Source organism: Myotis myotis, unplaced genomic scaffold (genome assembly GCF_014108235.1).
Source record: "Myotis myotis isolate mMyoMyo1 unplaced genomic scaffold, mMyoMyo1.p scaffold_m19_p_19, whole genome shotgun sequence".
NCBI lineage: Eukaryota > Metazoa > Chordata > Mammalia > Chiroptera > Vespertilionidae > Myotis > Myotis myotis.
This window is the reverse complement of record NW_023416323.1, coordinates 14,302,901-14,323,663: the sequence shown is the minus strand read 5'-3', so window position 1 is coordinate 14,323,663 and position 20,763 is coordinate 14,302,901. Positions and strand designations below refer to the sequence as shown.

The window sequence follows — 20,763 nt, the reverse complement described above, 5'->3', positions numbered from 1 at the left end:
TTTAAGGATTATGCTTAGAAAAACAAGAGCCACCATTTTGAGGTGCACTCTCTGTTTCAGACACCACTGCGCACAGTGCTTTGGATGCCCAGGCCTGAGCCTGTGCAAAGTCTTGGTTGTCTCCACCCCACATGTGAAGAGCTGAGGCCAGGAAGGCCCTGGCTCATATGCTGGCAACTAGGACTCACACCAGCCCTTGGATGCTGATGAGGTTAGAATTAGTGGTTGGAAGCGTTCACTCTTAGGTTGTGTTGCACCCTAAGTTAGCATCTAATCCATTCTTTAACGTTGTGTTTTAAGGAGAAACCGTACAAAATCACCACCAGAGATTGTTCCCTAATCTTCATTCACTTGCTCTTCTGCATTTTCTTTGTACTTTCCATTATAAGTGTTTCAATCGCAGCTGGCGTGTGTTTGTGTGTTTGGCTTTTCAACAAAGGAACGGGAAAGGGAAAGAGAGCGAGAGAACAGACAGCGAGAGCGCGAACGGGAACGTGAGCGAGACCGAGAACGAGAGCGCCGGCAGCGGGAGCGGGAGCGGGAGCGGGAGCGAGAGCGCGACAAGGAGCGGCAGCGGAGGAAAGAGGAGTGGGAGCGAGAGCGAGCCAAACGGGACGAGAAGGACAGACAGCACAGAGACCGAGACAGAGAGAAAGAGCGGGAGAAGGAAAAGGAGAAGCCAAAGCCCCGCTCCCCACAGCCACCAAGGTAGGCCACCCAGCACTGGGCTCCTTGCTGGGTTGTGGGGCCGGAGGAAGGGCCTGCAGCTCCACTGTCTTGGCCCTGCCTGCTTCCCACAGCCCTTTCCCTGCAGTCCCAAAGTAAGTTGCTGAAGAAATGTTAATGTGTTTTGATTAGTAGTTGCTGCCTCGTCATGTAACATGTGTGTTGTGAAGCATGCACTGTGTGCACCACCCTATTATTTTCCTAAATCAGTAAAGTCCTGTATTCCCAGTTCATCTGGGGCTTGAGAGAAGAAATTAGATTGTGCATGTCTGTTGCTAGCCACAGTGTGGTGCTCTAGCAGCTAGAATGCAGGACCTTGAGTCTCCAGGTGGACTGCTGGCCTCTCCACTTAATTTGTTCTCTGTGTGGCAGTGAGGACATGCTCCACAGTAAAGGCCCAAAGGGCAAGGCTGGCTCGGGCTTCGCACAGCTTATTTTTCTTTTTAAACATATTTAAATACTGGAGCAGGAAAGGTGGTCCTCTCTAGAAAATCAAAGAATTAGATGAAATTTAGTGTGTGCTTTTTACAGCTTTATTGAGGTATAATTCTCAGACAATACAATACACCCGTTTAAAATGTACAACTTCATTTGGTTATAGAGCATTCATGGACTTGTGGTGCTATCACCACAATTTTAAAACACCTTTGTCCCGCAGAAAGAAACCTTGTACCCATTAGTAGTCACTTCACATTTTCCCCAAACACCCATCTGGCTCCTGGCAACCACTAATCCACTTTCTGTCTCTGGATTTGCTTATTGTGGACATTTCATATAAATGGAATCCTATATAATAAAAGGGTAATATGCAAATTGACCCTAAGAGCAGAACAACTGGTCGCTATGACACACACTGACCACCAAGGGGCAGACGCTCAACACAGGGCAGCGCTGCTCAGCCAGAAGCCGATTCAGAGCCGACTTAAGCCATCAGTCGGACATCCCCCAAGGGCTCTCAGGCTGCCAGAGGGATGTCTCACTGCCAGCTTAGGCCCGCTCCCCTAGGGGAGCGGGCCTAAGCTGGCAAGTGGACATCCCCAGTGGGGTCCCGGACTGCGAAAAGGCGCAGGCCGAGCTGAAGGACACACCCACCACCACCACCACCACACCCCGAGTGCACGAATTTTTGTGCACTGGTCCTTTGGTCAAAATATATGATCTTTTGTTTAACTATTCCTTGAACATTTGGGTTGTTTCTCCCTTTTAGCTGTCATGCATATGAACATTCATGTACACCTTTATGTGTGAACATGTTTTTCATTTCTCTTGGGTGAAAACCTAGGATTGAAATTGCTGGGTCATGTGGTAACTATCTTTAACCTTTTGAGGCACTCTAGACTTTTCCAAAGTAGCTGTAACATTTTACATTCCCACCAGAAATGTCTGAGGGTTCCAATTTTTCCTCATCCTTGCCAATACTTGTTATGTATCCTTTTTATTATAGGCATTCTAATGGGTATGAAATGCTATCTCATCGTAGTTTAATTTGCTTTTTCTCTGATAACTAAGGAGGTTGAGTATCTTTTCATGTGCGTATTGGACATATATATATATATATATATCTCCTTTGGGAAAATATCTATTCAGATCCTTTGCCCATTTTTAAATTTGATAGTCTTAAAAACTCTTTATAGATTCTAAATACAAGTCCCTTATCAGATATCTAATTTGCAAATCCATACTCCAATTCTGTGGTTTGTCGTTTCACCTTTGTGATGAAGTTTATTTTCTCTTTTTAAGGGGAGGCCTCTTATTTTTTCCAGCTTTATTTAGTTACAATTGACATAAAACATTGTGTAATTTAAGGTGTATAATGTGATGATTTGACACATTTATGTTGTGAATGATTAGCACACTAAGGTTAGTTAACACCAGCATCATCTCACATAATTACCTTTTTTGCGTGTGTGGTGATAAAATTTAAGGTCTACTCTCTTAGCAACTTATATACACAATACAATATTGTTAACTCCAACCCTAGCTGGTTTGGCTCGGTGGATAGAGCAGCCGTGGGCAAACTACGGCCCGCGGGCCGGATCCGGCCCATTTGAAATGAATAAAACTAAAAAAAAAAAAAAGACCGTACCCTTTTATGTAATGATGTTTACTTTGAATTTATATTAGTTCACACGAACACTCCATCCATGCTTTTGTTCCGGCCCTCCGGTCCAGTTTAAGAACCCATTGTGGCCCTCGAGTCAAAAAGTTTGCCCACCCCTGGGATAGAGCATCGGCCTGCAGACTGAAGGGTCCCAGGTTCGATTCCGGTCAAGGGCATGTATCTTGGTTGCAGGCACATCCCAGTAGGGGGTGTGCAGGAGGCAGCTGATCGATGTTTCTCTCTCATCGATGTTTCTAACTCTCTATCCCTCTCCCTTCCTCTCTGTAAAAAATCAATAAAATATATTTTAAAATATATATATTAACTCCAGTCACCATGCTATATGTTAGATCCCAAAACTTATTTTATAACTGAAAATTTATATAATTTGACCAACATTTTTCCCACCCCCTAGCACAGTGGTTCTCAACCTTCTGGCCCTTTAAATACAGTTCCTCATGTTGTGACCCAACCATAAAATTATTTTCGTTGCTACTTCATAACTGTAATGTTGCTACTGTTATGAATTGTCATGTAAATATCTGATAGGCAGGATGGTCTTAGGCGACCCCTGTGGTTCGACCGCCAAAGGGGTCACGACCCACAGGTTGAGAACTGCTGCCCTAGTACATGGCAACCACCATTCTTCTCTCTGTTTCTATGAGTTTTTAGATTCCAATATGAAAATATACAATAAGAACAGAGTCTTTATCTGGCTTATTTCACTTAGCATAATGCCCGCAAGGTCAATTCATGTAGTCCCAAATGGCACGGTGCTCTTTTTCATGGTTGAATAATATTCCATTGAATATATTTACCACTTTTTTAAATCCACTCATCTGTTTGTGGACATTGGTTATTTCATGTCTTGGCTATTCTGAATAATACTATAGGGAATATGGGAGTGCGTATACCTCTAGAGTTATTTCATTTCCTTTGGATATATACCCAGAAATGGAATTGGATTGCTGGATCATATGGTAGTTCTATTTTTAATTTCTTGAGGACTCTACATACTGTTTTTCATAGTGGCTGCACCAATTTACATTCCCACCAGCAGTGCAAGGTTCCCCATTCTCTATATCCTCATCAACTCTTATTTCTTGGATTTGTTTGGGCTTTTTGTTTGTTGGGTTGTTTGTTTGCTTGCTTGTTTTGGATAATAATCATTCTAACAGGTGTAAGGAGATAACTTATTGTGGTTTTGACTTGCATTTCTGATGATTAGTGATGTAGAACATTTTTTCATATATCTGTTGATTGTATGTCCTCTTTGGGAAAATGTCTATTCAGAAGCTTTGCCCATTTTTAAATCTGACTATTTGGCATTTTGCTATTCAGTTGTAGGGGTTTACAAATATTTTCTTCCATTCTATAGGTTGTCTTTTCATTTTGTTGATTGTTTATTTTACTGTTCAGAAGCTTTTAGTTTGGTGTTGTCCCATTTGTTTATTTTTGCTTTTGCTGCTTGTGCTTTAGGTGTCCTATAAAAATTGCCAAGACCCATATCAAAGAGCATTTCCCCTCTGTTTTCTTCTAGGAGTTTTATGACCTCAGGTCTTACCTTTAAGATTTTCATTCATTTCAAGTTAATTCTTGAAATGAATAGGAGTCTAATTGCTCCTCCTCCTCCTCCTCCTCCTCCTCCTCCTCCCCCTCCTCACCCTCCCCCTCCTCTTTTTTTGCATATAAATATCTAGTTTTCCCAGCACCATTTATTGAAAAGACTGTTCTTTACCTATTGAGCATTCATGGCTCCCTTGTCAAATATAAGTCGACCTTATATGCAAGAATTTATTTCTGCGCTTTTGATTCTGTTCATTGATCTATGTTCCTTTTTTTTTTTTTTAATCTTCACCTGAGGATATGCTTACTGATTTTAGAGCGAGGGGAAAGTGGAGAAAAAGAGAATGGAAAAGAGAAAATCATCAGTGTGAGAAAGAGCATCAATTGGTTGCCTTCTGTATATGGGATCATGCTCCAACCAACTGATCCATACTGGCCAAGGCTGATCCATATCTGTTTTTATGTCAGTACCATACTGTTTTGCTTACTATACCTCTGTAGTATAGTTTGTAATTGGAAAATGTGATGCCTCCAACTTTGTTCTGCTTTTTGAAGATTGCTTGGCTATTTTGGTTCTTTTATGGTTCCATAAGAATTTTAGCATTTTTTTTTCTATTTCTATGATCAGTGCCATTGAAATTTTTTTTTAATATTTTTTTAAATTTATTTCAGAGAGGAAGGGAGAGGGAGAGATACATAGAAACATCAGTGATGAGAAAGAATCATTGATCAGCTGCCTCCTGCACGCCCCGCATCGGGAACCGAGCCCGCAACCCAACACGTGCCCCGACCGGAATCAAACCTGGGACCCTTCAGTCTGTAGACTGAACCAAAACACTGAACCAAAACAGCCAGGGCAATGCCATTGAAATTTTGATTGGAATTGCATTGAATCTGTAGATCACTTTTGGTAGAATGGACATTTAACAATATTAATTCTTCCAGTACGTGAGCATGGAATATCTTTCTATTTATTTGTATCTTTCATCAGTGTCTGGTAAGTTTTATTGTACAGGTCTTTTATCTCCTTGGTTAAATTTATTCCTAATTATTTTTATTATTTTGGATATACTTGTAAATGGGGTTGTTTTGTTTTCAGATAGTTTGTTGTTAGTGTATAGAGCTGCAGCTGATTTTTATATGTTGATTTTGTATCCTGCAAATATACTGAATTCGTTTATTAGTTCTAACAGTTTTTTGGTGGATGAAACCAGCTTTCATCCCTTCTTTTATTAATATTTTATATATATATATATGTATATATATACACACACATATATTTATACACACACACATACACACGCGCACACACGCGTGTGTGTGTGTGTAAATATTGATTTCAGGGAGGAAGGGAGAGGGAGAGATAGAAACATCAATGATGAGAGAGAATCATTGATTGGCTGCCTCCTGCACGCTGCCCACTGGGGATTGAGCCCACAACCCTGGGCATGTGCCCTGACTGGGAATCGAACTGTAACCTCCTGGTTCATAGGTTGATGCTCAGCCACTGGGCCACACTGGCTAGGCCAGCCGTGGGCAAACTACGGCCCGCGGGCCGAATCTGGCCCATTAGCTGTTCTATCCGGCCCACGGAGCCGAAAGAGTGGAGGGTTCTCTTGCTCTCCCCTCCGCTCCTTCACCAGCAGCAGTGTTAACATGGCAATGTCGGGAAACACGGCCACAGCTCCTTCTTCTGAGTCCAGTTTAAGAACCCATTATGGCCCTCGAGTCAAAAAGTTTGCCCACCCCTGGGCTAGGCTGTCATTCCTTCTTCTTGATCTTCTCATTAAACAAGCTCCTTTCCTGTATATAGTTGTGTTTCTGAAAGTAAATGTTAGGACTGTAGTCCATCATTTTAGAGTTATTTATGGCTACAGCAGGATACTTAGTTGTGATGTTTTTATTTTTTATCTGAATTGCAATGAGTTGGCCTCCCTAAATTAGTTGTGTGTATTTTTCTAATCCTCACCAAGGATATGTCTATTGATTTTAAAGAAGACGGGGGGCGGGGGCGGGGAGGGGAGGGAAACATCGATATGAGAGAAACATCCATCAGTTGCCTCTCATATGCACCCCGACCAGGGATTGAACTCACAATACAGTATGTGCCCCAACTGGGAATCGAACCTGCAATCATTTTTGTGTATAGGATGACACTCCAACCAACCGAGCCACCCTGCCGGGTCTAAATTTGTTATATTTTTTCATGCTTTCCTAACATTGGGCAAAGTAATGTGCTTACAGAACTTTCAGGGTAAATCACATATTTTAGATATACTGAGAGAGTTCATTCTTTAAAAGGCTGCTTTGATGAGTTTTTCTGTTACAATAATCACTCTTTTTTAATTTAAATTCTTTATTGTTTAAAGTATTACATATGTCTCCTTTGTTCCTCATTGACCTCTCCCCGGCCACTCCCACCCCCCAGCACATGCACTTACCCCCCTACTATCTGTGTTTATTGGTTACTAGAGGCCCGGTGCACAAAAATTTGTGCACTGTTGGGGGGGGGGGTCCCCTCAGGCCTAAGCTTGCAGTCAGACATACTTCTGGCAGCCAGAGAGCTCTCGGGGGATGTCCGACTAAAGGCTTAGGCCCCCAAGGGAGCTGTGATGAGGAAGCTGGGGTGACAGAGGAGCCATGCTGTCCCACCCCGCCGCCCTGGGTCAGGTCGCACATGGGACGCCCGGGCGGACTGGCGGATCACTGCTGCCCCACCCAGCCGCCCCGGGTCGGGTCACACACGGGATGCCCGCCGCCCCGGGTCGCATGTAGCAGGCCCAGATGGTGGCAGGGCAGGCGGGATGGCGCTGTCCCGCCCCACCGCCCCGGGTGGCAAATAGCAGGCCTGGATGGCGGCGGGGCAGGCGGGATGGCGCTGTCCTGCCCTGCCTGTGGTATGCAAATTAGCCGCCATATTTGTTGGCGGTTAATTTGCATATCGCGCTGATTAGCCCATGGGAGGCGTAGCGAAGGTATGGTCAATTACCATGTTTGTCTATTATTAGATAGGACTAGGGGCCCGGTGCACGAAATTCGTGCACTGGTGGGGGGTGTCCCTCAGCCCAGCCTGCTCCTTCTCACATACTGGGAGCCCTCAGGGGATGTCCTAGTGATGGCTTAGGCCCAATCTCTGCTCCCCTTGGGGATAGGGCCTTAGCCACAGTCTGGCCTCCCTTTGTGGGAGGTGACCGGCTGATCAGGGGAAGACACCAGCCCCATCACCCCGCTGCTGCAGCCACTGCCAGTCACCGCAGTCACCAAGGTGTTTTCATCAACACGGACTCCCATCCCTTCACCATGAAAAAATGACAACTTTCTTTAGGCATTTTCAAGATGTGTCTTTCATATAATAATAATTTATTTTTTTTTATTCTCACCTGAGGATATGTTTCCATTGATTTTTAGAGAATGTGGAAGAGAAAGGGAAAGACAGAGAAACATCAAAGTGAGAGGAACACTGATTGGTTGCCTCCTGCATGAGCCCTGACCTGGGTCCCGGCCAGGGAGGAGCCTGCAACCTAGGTACATGCCCTTGGTCAGAATTGAACCCAGACGCTGCCATCGGTAGGCCAAGGCATTATCCACTGAGCCAAACCGGCTAGGGCAGGATATGACATTTCTTAGCTCTCCAGCAACGGACCTTCGTTTTTTTTCGCCAGGAGTGTGGTGAAAAACCCTAGATCACCTTTTTGGATTCTTATTACCCAAGTTACTAAGAATATTACCAGTGGCATACAGGGAGCTTAACCAATTAGTAGTCAGAAAAGGTGTTTCCTCTGTAGTTCACACCAATCGCTGGTTTGGCCCCACCCCCACCCCCCCACCCAGGCCTGATAACTCAGACCCAGGCATGAGGCCTGGGCAGGGGACTCCCAGGCCTGACGCCTAGGCTAGAGGCATCAACCCCCATCACCCTCAGATCGCAGGATCGGCCCCTTGCCCACGCCTAATGCCTGGGCCAGAGGCGTCAGGCCTGGACAGGGGACCCCCAGACCCCTCCAATTGCCGGCTCCGCCCCCCACCCAGCCCTGAAGCCTTGGCCAGAGGCGTCGACCCCCATCACCCTCCGATTGCAGGATCGGCCCCTTGCCTAGGCCTGACACCTCCGTCAGAGGTCTCAGGCCTGAGCAGGGGACCCCCATATCACCCCGTTCACCGGCTCCGCCCCCCGCCCAGGCCTGATGCCTCTGGCCCAGGCATCAGGCCTGGGCAGGGGACCCCCATCTCCCTCTGACGCCCGCCCAGGCCTGACGCCTCCACCAGAGGTGTCAGGCCTGGGCAGGGGACCCCATATCACCCCATCACTGGCTCCGCCCCCCACTCAGGCCTGATGCCTCTGGCCCAGGCATCATGCCTGGGCAGGGGACCCCCAGACCCCTCCGATTGCCGGCTCCACCCCCCGCCCAAGCCTGACGCCTCCGCCAGAGGTGTCAGGCCTGGGCAGGAGACCCCCCCCCCATCTCCCCCTGATCATCAGCTTCTGGGGCCAGCCTGCGGCCCGGGATGGCGGCTACGCTGTCCCGCCCTGCCTGCAGTATGCAAATTAGCTGCCATCTTTGTTGGTGGTTAATTTGCATGTCGTGCTGATTAGCCCATGGGAGGTGTACGGTCAATTACCATGTTTGTCTATTACTAGATAGGATGCTTATATGCATGCATACAAGTCCTTTGGTTGATCTCTTATTCTCCCCTCCCACCTTCCCCTGCCTTCTGTCTGAGGTTGGACAGTCTGTTAAATGCTTCTATGTCTGTGGATCTATTTTTGCTCATCAATTTATGTTCATTATATTCCACAAATGAGTGAGATCATGTGATACTTATCTAGTAATCACTCTTTAAATTATTTTGGAATTTTGTATATTTATTTGAACAGAAAAGCTTGATTTTATGTTTCTATTTTTGGTCCTTCTGAGCTAGTAGGTCGGGACTCGGGAAGCTTGATTAAGTGAGTTCTACCCAAAATCAGAGACAGCTTTTTTCACCAAATTAGGTAGGTCTGTTCTCTCCCCTCTCCCCTCATCTGTCCCCCATTTCTGACCTGGGTTGTTCCCTTCTTTTCCTCCCCCAAACTTTCACTTATGCTTCTTCTATGGGCCTCCATCCCAGCACCAACTGCCATCAGCAGAGGTGGGGCGCTCTGGTCACTTGGTCTGGATTCAGCCTGTCTCACTGGTGCGGGAAACACCGGCTGGGCTGAGAAAAAAGTGTATCCTGTTTCATTTCTTGACTCCTTACAGACTAAATTATCCAGAACTTGCCCGACTGATAAAGATGAAAAGATAAATAGTTGTCTGTCATGCATTCATATAGACATCTGAATGGGTAGGATTTAGATAAGTACAGATGAATACAAGTACAATCCTGAATTAGAAAGAAGCATTGTTGAGCCTGTGTGAACCTTACTCTGTTTATAGTCATAGCTGTGTATTCATTGTGGGGACCAAGGATGATGGAATGTGGAGAAATGACATGAAACCTAAGCCAGTGTTCATAGTCTTGGAAATTCATAAAATGTATTCAAATGACAAGCCCTCACCTTGGAAACAAGAAGTCTTAATGATATCTGCCCACCACTTGAAATAGTACAGATTTATTTTTTCTGTTCACTCAGAATTTAAAAGGTAAGTTGTTAGTAGTTACATTTTACCTCTCTCAGGTTTACCTGCTTATGGTTAAGTTTAAATAAGTTTTCAAAATCTGAGGATTAAAGTGATGGGTCTTTTATCCCCAAGTGTCGTCCCCACCCCACCCCCCGCCAGGGAAAACTTATTCCCACCTTCCCTTGGAAGGACTGTCATTGGAAAGCCCTACTCCATCACTGCCACCCTGTCAGGGTTCTGGGATTTGCTCTGGCCTTGTTGATTCAGCATGTATTGGCATGTGCTACAGGCCTTCTGCTCAGTCCTGTGAGAGACACAGTTGAGAAATGGGAATAGGAAATACAAGTTAGATCACGTTCTTACTTGTGCGTAGGTCCATAAGAGAGGGCCACGCAGCATGGTAGAGGTTGGAGGAGGGGTTACAGCCAGCTGGGTGGATCGTAAAAAGTAATGATAGTCCTTGGAGGGGAATGCACGGGACTTTACTCAAGGTGGGCATTCCAGAGGGAGGGAGGGATTGGGATTCTTCTGCTGGCAAGCATCCACCCAGGTGACCTGGGACTAGGAGTCTCCTGTCTTGTGTGGCATAGGGCAGGAAGGGATTCAAAGGCAGTGTGCACTTGGAGGCCAGGCAGGAGGGGCCCCCGGGGTAGTCCAGGAAAGGGGTGTGGTGGCCCCTGAGTGCACTTGGAGACTTCCGTGGCCAGTTCTGCTCAGTGTTAAGGAAGGTGAGCATTGTAACGTTCCACAAAAGTTCCTGGATGAAATAGCACAGAGGAGCTGCCATGAAAAGTATTCCGAGCTTCTCCAAACTGAGTGTGAGTTCGGTTGAGAGAAAGTCCGTGTACTTCGAATTCCCTTTCTTTAAAATATTAGATGTGTATCCTTTTTTTATTTTAGAAATGAACTTTCATTCTTTTTATCTTTTTTTACCTTTGACCCCAAACCTGGCAGTTGCCCAGATCGGAGTTTCCAGACATGCTCTATGGCCACCTTGCATCATTGGCACTAACACCTGTCAGTGATGTAAGATGTGAGCTCCTCCTGAGTTGACTCAAGGCCCCTTTGCTGTGTCTTGTTGTGACATTTTGTTTGACAGTCATAGAACAGATGATCTCTGCTCCTTGGAGCCTCTCTCCATGGCCTTGAACAAAGGATCGGGTGCCTGGGAGATAAGATTGTGTCATACCTGTGCCTGGTAAGGGCACTTCTTCCGTCAGAGATTACTGAAGAGTCATCCTTCTCCCTCCATCTTTCCCCTTCCTCCCTCTCCCCCCCAGTTTAGAAGTGTTATGCAAATTCCAAATCTATTCCACTAGCTCTTGATGGCAGTATTTCTGGCTGAGGTCCTGTCTTACCAGCTGTTTCCATTCAGCTGGGTTTTCTTCCCATCTACATCTTCGTCTTTGGTGGGTGGCATGGCAAGCCTGTTGTTTTCCATTTGGGTGTAGTTTGTCTCTAGTTTTCCAGGCTCTCTTCTGGGGTGCTGTCATTCAGTGAGAGAAGGGCTTCGGCTTCCAATGTCTTGCACTCTCAGAAAGCAGAAGCAGCTCTACTTCTCTGCCATCAGCTTGAGGCACCAGAATGACTTCACAGCCTGAGCAAATTTGTTTGGGGTCCTGGCTCATGGACTCCATGGTCAGAGGTGCCAGCCTTACCAGGATTTCCAGGGCCATCAGCCTAATCCCTGCTCTCTAGTTATTGTTCCCTTACTGACTGGGTCATGTTTAATTTGCTACTGTGCACAGGACAACTTCTGCTGGCCCTAATGGTGTTTTGTATAGATACTGTTGAGGACTGATATTTGTGGCGTTGGGTTCTGTATGAGCTACTTTAGACTCCAGCGCCTTCGTTCAGTGGGCAGGGGCACTTCTCCTTTGGAGGTTCCTATAAGAGATGAGAACATGTCACTAAAATCAATTACTAGTAAAATCCCTGAGAGTATGTACTTGCTAACGGTATTAAAAGATTTTATTTGCAGAAACGGAAAACTTCTAGGTAATGTTTGAGGTGTTTTCTGTAATACATGTAAACCATGATGATTTAAGAAAGTTTGGAAAACTTTCTGAAGAATAAAGAGAAAAGGTAGAAAAGATGGCCTGGAGATGACTGCTGCTGTTGCAGCGTGGGCCCATTGCCACACTGACTGTGCTTGAGAGTTTGGGAGCATACCTGATTTGCCTCTTCCCTCTACCCTTCCCCAATATAATATGAACATTTTTCCCAAATGGAACTTTTATTTAAAATATATTTTCTATTGATTTCAGAAAGGAAGGGAGAGGGAAAGAGAGATAGAAACATCAATAATGAGAGAGAATCACTGACTGGCTGCCTCCTGCACACCCTACACTGGGGACTGAGTCCGCAACTCAGGCATGTGCTGTGACTGGGAATTGAACCGAACTGTGACCTCCTGGTTCATTGGTCAATGCTCAACCACTGAGCTACGCCGGCAGGCCCAAATGGAACTTTTAATGAACTTTTTATTGTTAATTCAGTCATTCTTTTCAAACTTAAAATAGATACTTAAGTTTGCATCCAAGTCTGAAAACATTACTTTCTGGTTTGGGTTCCCAAGTCAGGGGAGAGAAACCAATTGAGGTTCAGCTCATTAATATTTGACTTTAGTGGTCTGCAGAGTGACTCAATAACAGTGATCCCTGATCTTCATTTTGTGCCAACTGCATGATTTTACATCCAAGTACCACCTATATTCGTGCACGGGCGGCCTGGCCGGCAATCAGGGCCTATTGGGACTTTCCGGCTGCTGGCCCGGGCCTCCCTTCCCCAGCTGCCAGTTGCCAGCCGGGGCCTTCCTTCGTTCCGCACCGCCCTCTGGTGGTCAGCGCACATCATAGCGAGTGGTCAAACTCCCGAGGGGACACTTTGCATATTAGCCTTTTATATATATAGAAGATTTTCAGGGAGAAGTGGAGCCAGCTGTATGCTCCCTCTGTGTAGGGCTTGCTCTGGAGGTGGTATGAGTGTTCAGGCCCATCCATGGCACCAGCCCAGAAAATGAAAGATTTTAGGGACACCTCCAGGTCTTGTTCCAGCACTGTTAAAAGAACCAGCCTTTTTTGAAACCCATAGTCTTATCTCCAGAGTGAATGAAAGATTCTTCCTGGTGAGGAAACATTTCCTCTAAAAGATTATGGAGGCCTGTGTCGGTCACCTGTCTGTGGTCTCAAATGATTTTCTTTTCTATGCTGTGATGGGGCAGGGTTTAGCATTCTTTCTCTTTCCCAGTCACTACAGCAAGAACTTTCAGTACTGTCACAGCTGTGTCATGAATCATTCCCTTGATTTCCATCTGTTCCTCTCTCCCTGTTAGAAGGACTGCAAGTTGATAGAGCTGGACCACTTTGATAACTAATGAAAAACCTAGTGACCAAGGTGTTCCATTTCCTGTTGCATTTTTAGAATAAGAATAACACAGGAAGTATAAATGTGAAAGCAGCTCCCTGGTGGCTTATGACAGGCTGGAATCCTCAGGCAGGTTTTGCTTCCTTCCTGGATTACTCTTCCAGGAAGACATGCTTATGAGGTTTTGTGGCAATAGCTCTCGGGGTTTGGGCCAAGATAACAGAGATTTTATGCCTCAATTTAGTGTGTCCTTAGGACAGTTTTTAAATGTTGGGTGTTGCTCCTGGTATGTTACTCTTGGCAAATAGTAGGCATGGAACTTGCTACTTGGTGGATTGATTAAACAGTTCTGAAAATATCAACAGGTAATGGTTTTTATATGTTATGATATAATATAACTAGATGTTGAAATGCTGGTGAAGAGAATTTATAATAGTAACTGAAAATCTACCCCAAAAAGGCAGGACCTTTTTTGAAGAAAACTATTATCCTTTGCTGACACCCACAAAAGAAGACATGAATAATTGCAAGATGCTATTAATAAGTTTAATAACATTCTAATCTAAAGCCCAGTGGAGCCGTAACCGGTTTGGCTCAGTGGATAGAGTGTCGACCTGGGGACCAAAGGGTCCCAGGTTCGATTCAGGTCAAGGGCATGTACCTTGGTTGCGGGCACATTCCCAGTAGGGAGTGTGCAGGAGGCAGCTGATCGATGTTCCCAACTCTCTATCCCTCTCCCTTCCTCTCTGTAAAAAATCAATAAAATATATTTTAAAAATAAATAAATAAATAAATAAAGCCCAGTGGAACTGGGGGAGCAGGGTCTAACTGTTGCTAAAGATCTTCTATGGATAAACAGTGGCAGGGCCTACCAAGAAGTCGTTGGTCAGAGTTTAAGAGTGTTTGGAATTTTAACTGCAGATGCTTTTCAACATCCCAATAAACCCATTATAAATTGAAAATATCATCATTCAGCCCAGCCAGTGTGATACAGTGGTTGAGCATCAACTTAAGAACCATGCCTCAACCGGTTTGGCTCAGTGGATAGAGCCTGGGCCTGCGGACTGAAGGGTCCCAGGTTCGATTCTGGTCAAGGGCATGTACCTGGGTTGCGGGCACATCCCCAATAGGGGGTGTGCAGGAGGCAGCTGATCGATGTTTCTAACTCTCTATCCCTCTCCCTTCCTCTCTGTAAAAAAATCAATAAAATATATTTTAAAAAAAAAAAAAAGAACCAGGAGGTCACGGTTGGATTCCCATTCAGGGCACATGCCCAGGTTGCAGGCTCGATCCCCATGCAGGGTATGCAGGAGGCAGTTAGTCAATGTTACATTTTTACATCGTTGTTTCTCCCTCTCTCTCCTTCTCCCTTCCTTTCTCTCTAAAAATCAATTAAAAAATATATTTTTAAAAAAGATAACATCCCGTCACAAACGGCTTAGAAAAGAGGAGCTGGTTAGCCAGTGCTTCAGGAATAGTTGAAAGAAACTCTAGATCAACTAGAAGAAAAATGCAAGTATGACTTGGAACGGAGACAGACTTTATAAGCCTATAAGAAGCTACCCAAGAAAAGGAAAAGGAATTTCTTTGACAGTTAAAATGTTATGTTCTATATGTTAGACACCATCACCCAAAACCTTAAAAAGCAAGTAACCTGCGAAAGAGTTCCAATTCTTTGTAACTGAAGAGCTTATGAGAAAATTGGCCAAAAACAAAACAGACGACCAGAACTCACAGGTGTCAAGACGTATAGAAGACAGAAACTTCCAGCCTTGGAGGTACCAATAGGAACAAATGGGAAACAGTATTTGCCGTTGTTGGGTTTCAGTCAGTCTCATCAGTCAAACAAAATACTGGGCTACATTTTAACGTTTAGCAAGAACAAGGTTTAGTATGAACCATCTAGACTTTGAAGACCCCACAGTTGCCAGCATTTGGGGTTTATTTTTCTCTGGTGGTGCTTACGGTGTTTCACTGGTAACGCAGGAACCCAGCATTGTTGAGAGTCAGATAAAATGGACACCTCATACTGGTGGGGTTATTATAAGTCGGTTTTTCACTTTAGGGTAAAATGTTTGACAGTCTACCACAAATCTGTAAAATGCTCGTTTGTTTTGACCCACTGGTTTCACTTCCTAGGCATTTGACCTTAAAAAAAAAAAAAAAAAAAAAGATGTCCGTAAGATTTATATATAAAGGGTCATTTTAATGTTATTTGTGTTTTCTAAAAGTTAAAAAAACAGCTAACCGTGTGGAAACATTCAGATTATGTAACATCTGACAGTGAATTGCCACAGTCGAGAAAGACCACATCTCCACAAACGGGTGACAGGAAGAGCTGCTCCTGCCTAGCCCAGCAGTCACAGGCAGGTCCCGGCTGTGTCTAGAGTGAGTGTGAGCACACGTGCAAGCGTACATTGTAGGAAATAAGAGATGGGGAGGACGTGCCGAGATGCGAAATCTTGGCTGTCCCTGGAGAGTTGAGATAGCAGGACTTTTATTTTCTTGTCTTTCTGTATTTTTAAAAACTTTTAAATGAACTTATAATATTTGAATTTTTAAAAATCACAGGTCCAGCAGATACCTTCGTATTAAGCTGCTGTTGGTGGGAACTCCACTTCGGCTCATGTTTAGGGGGGATGTTTAGGTTTGTAGGTGTTTCTGATTTGGTACTGAGCTTCTTCCCAAGGGCTTCTGAGCTTCCCACTCCCACTTTCTCTGCACCCTGAGCTCATGGACAGTGGTGGGTGGGCTCCCACAGTTAGGACTGCGTGACTGCCGCCTCCCTTCACTCCCAGTTCTCCAGTGCAGATTGTGGCTTTCACGTTTAGGCCTTGATTTGTTTCCAGTTGGTCTCATCTGCCCACCTGTAGTTAGTATTTACATAGTTTGGCCAGGAGTTAGAAGAATTGCTGTTGAGCTCAGCAGTCTCCCCTTGATAACCTACCAGCCCTCAGTTGGACACTGGGGTTTTAATCAGGATGTTCTCTGGATGAATTAAACCAGTGTTTTTAAGACTTGGGTTTGTTAACTCACAAAATTTCTAATAAAAAAAAAAAACAACTTTGTTATCCTTTAATTTCATAAGTATTTATTGTGTACCAGCTCTAGAGAATATGTATTAGATAAGGCTGATTCCTTCCCTGTCATTCTCAGAGCTTACACTCTATTGGGGAAGATAGGAATTCAATAAGTAATATACTACAAAAAGGAAACACCAGTACAGTTAGATACAGTGAAGGAGAAAGATGGGTGTTCCCCTGAAAAAGACACATGTGAGCAGAAACCATTTATGGAGAGATAATTATTGTTCAAGATAATTATTGTTTTAAGTGGAATATCTGCTACCTCTTGTAGATGACCCATTATTTTTCAGGCATTTCTCAGATAAGCCACTTAGATCATAATCTCACATCTCAGTTTCTTTCACAAAGTAGCAATACAGTCAAATGGAAGGTAGCCTGAGAATTGCTAACCTCTCTGTTTTTAGCCGACAAGCTGAGCCACCAAAGAAGGAGGCAGTCTCCGCTGGGCCACAGGTGAAGCGAGCAGATGAGTGGAAAGACCCTTGGCGCCGGTCCAAGTCTCCCAAGAAGAAACTTGGTGTATCGGTCTCTCCTAGCCGTGCACGAAGGCGTCGAAAAACGTCAGCCTCATCAGCCTCTGCCTCCAATTCCTCCAGGTAAGGAGACAGGCTGGTGTGAACAGCTGGTTCATAAACACACAGGAGTGATATTGTCATGGTCTGGGGAAAACTCAGTAAGACTAAACAGGCATTTGTTGGTCTCAACTTACTGAGTAACTGGGTGCTACAGCGTTAGCAGCAAACTAGACTGGCACTTAGAACCATGTTACAGCTTCACATATTGAGATCAGCCAGGATGCGGGCAACTCAGAGTAGAACACAGACCTGGCCAGTGAACCAGGGTGGGGGGCAGGGAGTGTTTGGAGAGAATGCTTGCCTGGGTCACTCCGGGAGAGGCACTGAGAGGAGAGACCGACGGGAGCCAGGGTTAGCAGCTCTGAAACCTGTGTATATACTAGCTCTGCGCAAACAAGTGAGGATGTCATGGATGGTGAGAGCTGGATCTCTTCCCTGTCAGAAAGAGACACTACAGATCAGAAAGGGGACCCAGGGGAGCCGCAGTGTTAGATGGGAACTGGAAATATCAGTGTGGAGTCAGGGTTCACTACATGCACAGATGGACAGATAGAGAAATATGCAGGCACATGTGTGCACAGACACCTGCACACACAGGCACACGTATCCTGGCTCTGTACACTGAGGGCCTGGGAGCTCTGTCACAGCAACAGTGAGATACACAAAACAAAACAAAAAAATAACAGTGAGATACCCAGCATCCAGGTCTTGGTTTCTAAACACCATTCCCACCAAAAGGAGGGTGGGACTAAGCATGTCCACAAGGGTGTCCAAAGGGCAGATGTGTCTGTATGAGTGTGGTGGGGTATATGTGAGTGCGGGGAATATATCTGTGTGTGTGTGTCGTGTGAAGGGAGTGCGTATCTGGGTAGGTGTGTGTGTTTGGAGCAGGTGTATCTGGGTCAGTGTGTCTGTGAGGGGGATGTATCTAGAGGGGTGGGTGTGTCTGGGGGGTATATGTGGGTGGGTGTATCTGGGTGAGTGTGTCTCTGTGAGGGGGTATTTATCTGGATGTGAATATAGCCCTGTTGTATCTGAGGACAGCAGGCCTGGCATCGGTGGGCAGGGCAAGGTAGAGAAAGACCTGGTCTCTCTTCTCTCCCCTTGATGCTCTAGGTCGTCTTCACGGTCCTCCTCCTACTCTGGCTCTGGTTCGTCCAGGTCTCGGTCCCGGTCCTCATCCTACAGCTCCTACTCTAGCCGGTCTTCCAGACACAGCTCCTTCTCAGGCAGCCAGTCCAGGTATGTCCCCAGAGCTTATTGGGTGTGGCCCAAGTCGTCCCAAGTCTCTATCCTGTGTGTGTGGTTGTGTGGGGGTGTGTGTGTGTGTGTGTGTGTGTGTGTGGTGCATATCTGGGTGTGTATGTCTCTGTGGCATGTCTCCATCCTGACAGTGTTCTTCCAGGTGCTGTTTTCAGAATAGTCTCACCAAGTTATGTGTCTTGTGGTACATTCTACGGAATACATAGCGAGGGGCCAATTAACAAACTGCATGCGCTGGGAGATCTTAACACACAGTGCATATCAGGGGACACAGCACCTATGTTGGCCTGTTTTGGAAGCATACTAAAATCAGAAATCAGGCATCACACACATACAGACACCCATATACATACCCACACGTACATATACACACACGCTTCTTTGGGAAGCATATCACTAGATGTTTGGGGAACAAGTGGACCTGTTTATCTTGCAGTGGTTTGTTGTCTCACAGTGGCACTACTTCCTGGCAGCCAATCTTACTTTAGGGCAGTTGTCAAGAGGATTAGAACAGCATTAGATCGTTAGAGCTATTAAATCTGGTAGTCAAGTTAACATTTTTTTTTTTTTTTTTTAATATATTTTATTGATTTTTTACAGAGAGGAAGGGAGAGAGATAGAGAGTTAGAAACATCGATGGGAGAGAAACATCGATCAGCTGCCTCCTGCACATCTCCTACTGGGGATGTGCCCGCAACCCAGGTACATGCCCTTGACCGGAATCGAACCTGGGACCTTTTAGTCCACAGACCGACGCTCTATCCACTGAGCCAAACCGGTTTTGGCAAGTTAACATTTTAAGTGGGCTGTAGAACAAACAGTAGATGATATGTGGGCCTGTTTTCCACGAATGTTGAATCTTGTGCATATCAATAACCTTGAAAAAGAAAAGCAAACCTGTCCTGGCTGGTGTGGCTCAGTTGGTTGGGCGTTTTCCCATGTACCAAAAGGTTGCCGGTTCAATTTCCGGTCAGGGCACATGCCCAGGTTACAAGCTCTCAATCCCCAGTAGGGGACATGCAGGAGGCAGCCAATGGATGTTTCTCTCATCGGTGTTCCTATCTCTCTCTCTCCCTCTCTCCCTTCCTCTCTCTATAAAAAAATCAAAAACATATTTAAAAAATAAAGAAAGAAAACCTTTTTCTAAGTGTGTCTGGAGGGTCAGCTATGGGTCCTAGGGCCTCACAATTTTCCTGCCAGAAGTTGAAGCAGTACCAAGAACAGCTGCCAGCCATGGAATGCTGCCTGTAGGAGATGAGGTGAAAGACAGAAAGCTATTAATCAGAGCATCAACAATGGGAGAAACCTTGTATGGCTTCATTTAAGAAACAAGGCTGGTAAGCTGCAGGAAGAAGCCTGAGACTAAGCTGGGAAACTTAGAAATTTTAGAAATCACATGTGGAAGTTACCTACAGTTTTTCTTGTATGTATTCAGTGGACACGGGAGAGATTAAGAAGGCCCTATGGCATTGAGTCTCTAAGGTCAGGGACAGGACTGGGACAGCTATGACAAGGCCCAAGGCTACAAACAGCAGACAAAAAACTACCTCAGCCTGTTGGGCTTGCCAGGCTCTTCATGCTGAGTTAGGTGTGGAGGGGAGGGGGCTGCAAGCACGAGAGTCAGCGGAAACGCGGTTGCTCTTTCAGGAGGTGGACCCCAAGGAGGATGCTTGGCCTCCTCGTCATCCATTTCTAAAGAAACTCCACTCAGGACGCAGCCCTGTGTACTGAACCAGTTTCAGATATTTTTAGTTTGGAAATTAGCCATTTCCACAAAATTAGGTGCCCTTTTTCACCACTTCCCTTCCCCGTGACTTGTGCTTATACTGTTCCAATGTCCATCACTCAGCACACCTCTTCCCTGGCTCCATGCCTCTGCTGGCTCCTAGGCAGGCCCATGTGTACCTGAGAGCATGAGCAGAGTGCCCCCCTGCAGCACGCCAGGTGGGCATTGGCTCTGCAGCAGCCTTCTGAGGAATGGGAACCAGGGATGAGGTTACTCTGAGGAGGTGACACTCCCACCCCCACCATGTGGTGATTCCGGGCTGCACAGTGTTACAGAAGCTTGGAAGTGAACCTGGCATTCCTTCCTGTCTCCCATGGCAGGCTGCCCAGCCAAAGGCAGTGAGTGTGAAGACAGGAGAAAAGAGCATTTTTCCTATGTAGCTCTGTCTCTATACATTGCAGCATGTGTGACTGCAAAAGCCCAGTCTTAGCTTAGCTGTTGGTGTTGCTTGGCTGAAAGTGTCGAAAATCTTACATGACCATTTCTAAGTAGGAGAAAAATACAGCAAACCCATAAACCTTTTAAAGGGTTGCCTCCGGTGTGATGTTGTGTGAATCCTGAATGGTGGGGCCAGCAACCTGGCCAGGCCATGCCTCCACCCAGTCCAGCACTTCGTCCCTCCTTCTGACCCCTGCAGCTTGTATCCAAATGAGCTCACTTGTATCCTTTAGCTCTGTGGTCAGCAAACTGC

The 20,763-nt window shown here is 45.6% G+C and overlaps 1 protein-coding gene across 14 annotated transcripts in view; it reads left to right on the top strand.

The window, feature by feature from the left end:
- The window catches only part of ZC3H18 (zinc finger CCCH-type containing 18), a 66,308-nt gene that overhangs the window by 36,817 nt on the left and 8,728 nt on the right, over positions 1–20,763 (top strand). For 12 of the 14 annotated variants that reach the window (XM_036345382.1, XM_036345379.1, XM_036345378.1 and 9 more), the window contains 3 exons: positions 440–708; positions 16,853–17,044; positions 18,140–18,265. In XM_036345382.1, the coding sequence (XP_036201275.1) occupies positions 440–708; positions 16,853–17,044; positions 18,140–18,265 (587 nt within the window). The remainder of the gene's footprint in view (positions 1–439; positions 709–16,852; positions 17,045–18,139; positions 18,266–20,763) is intronic. The other 2 variants (XM_036345388.1, XM_036345385.1) reach the window with 2 other exon arrangements.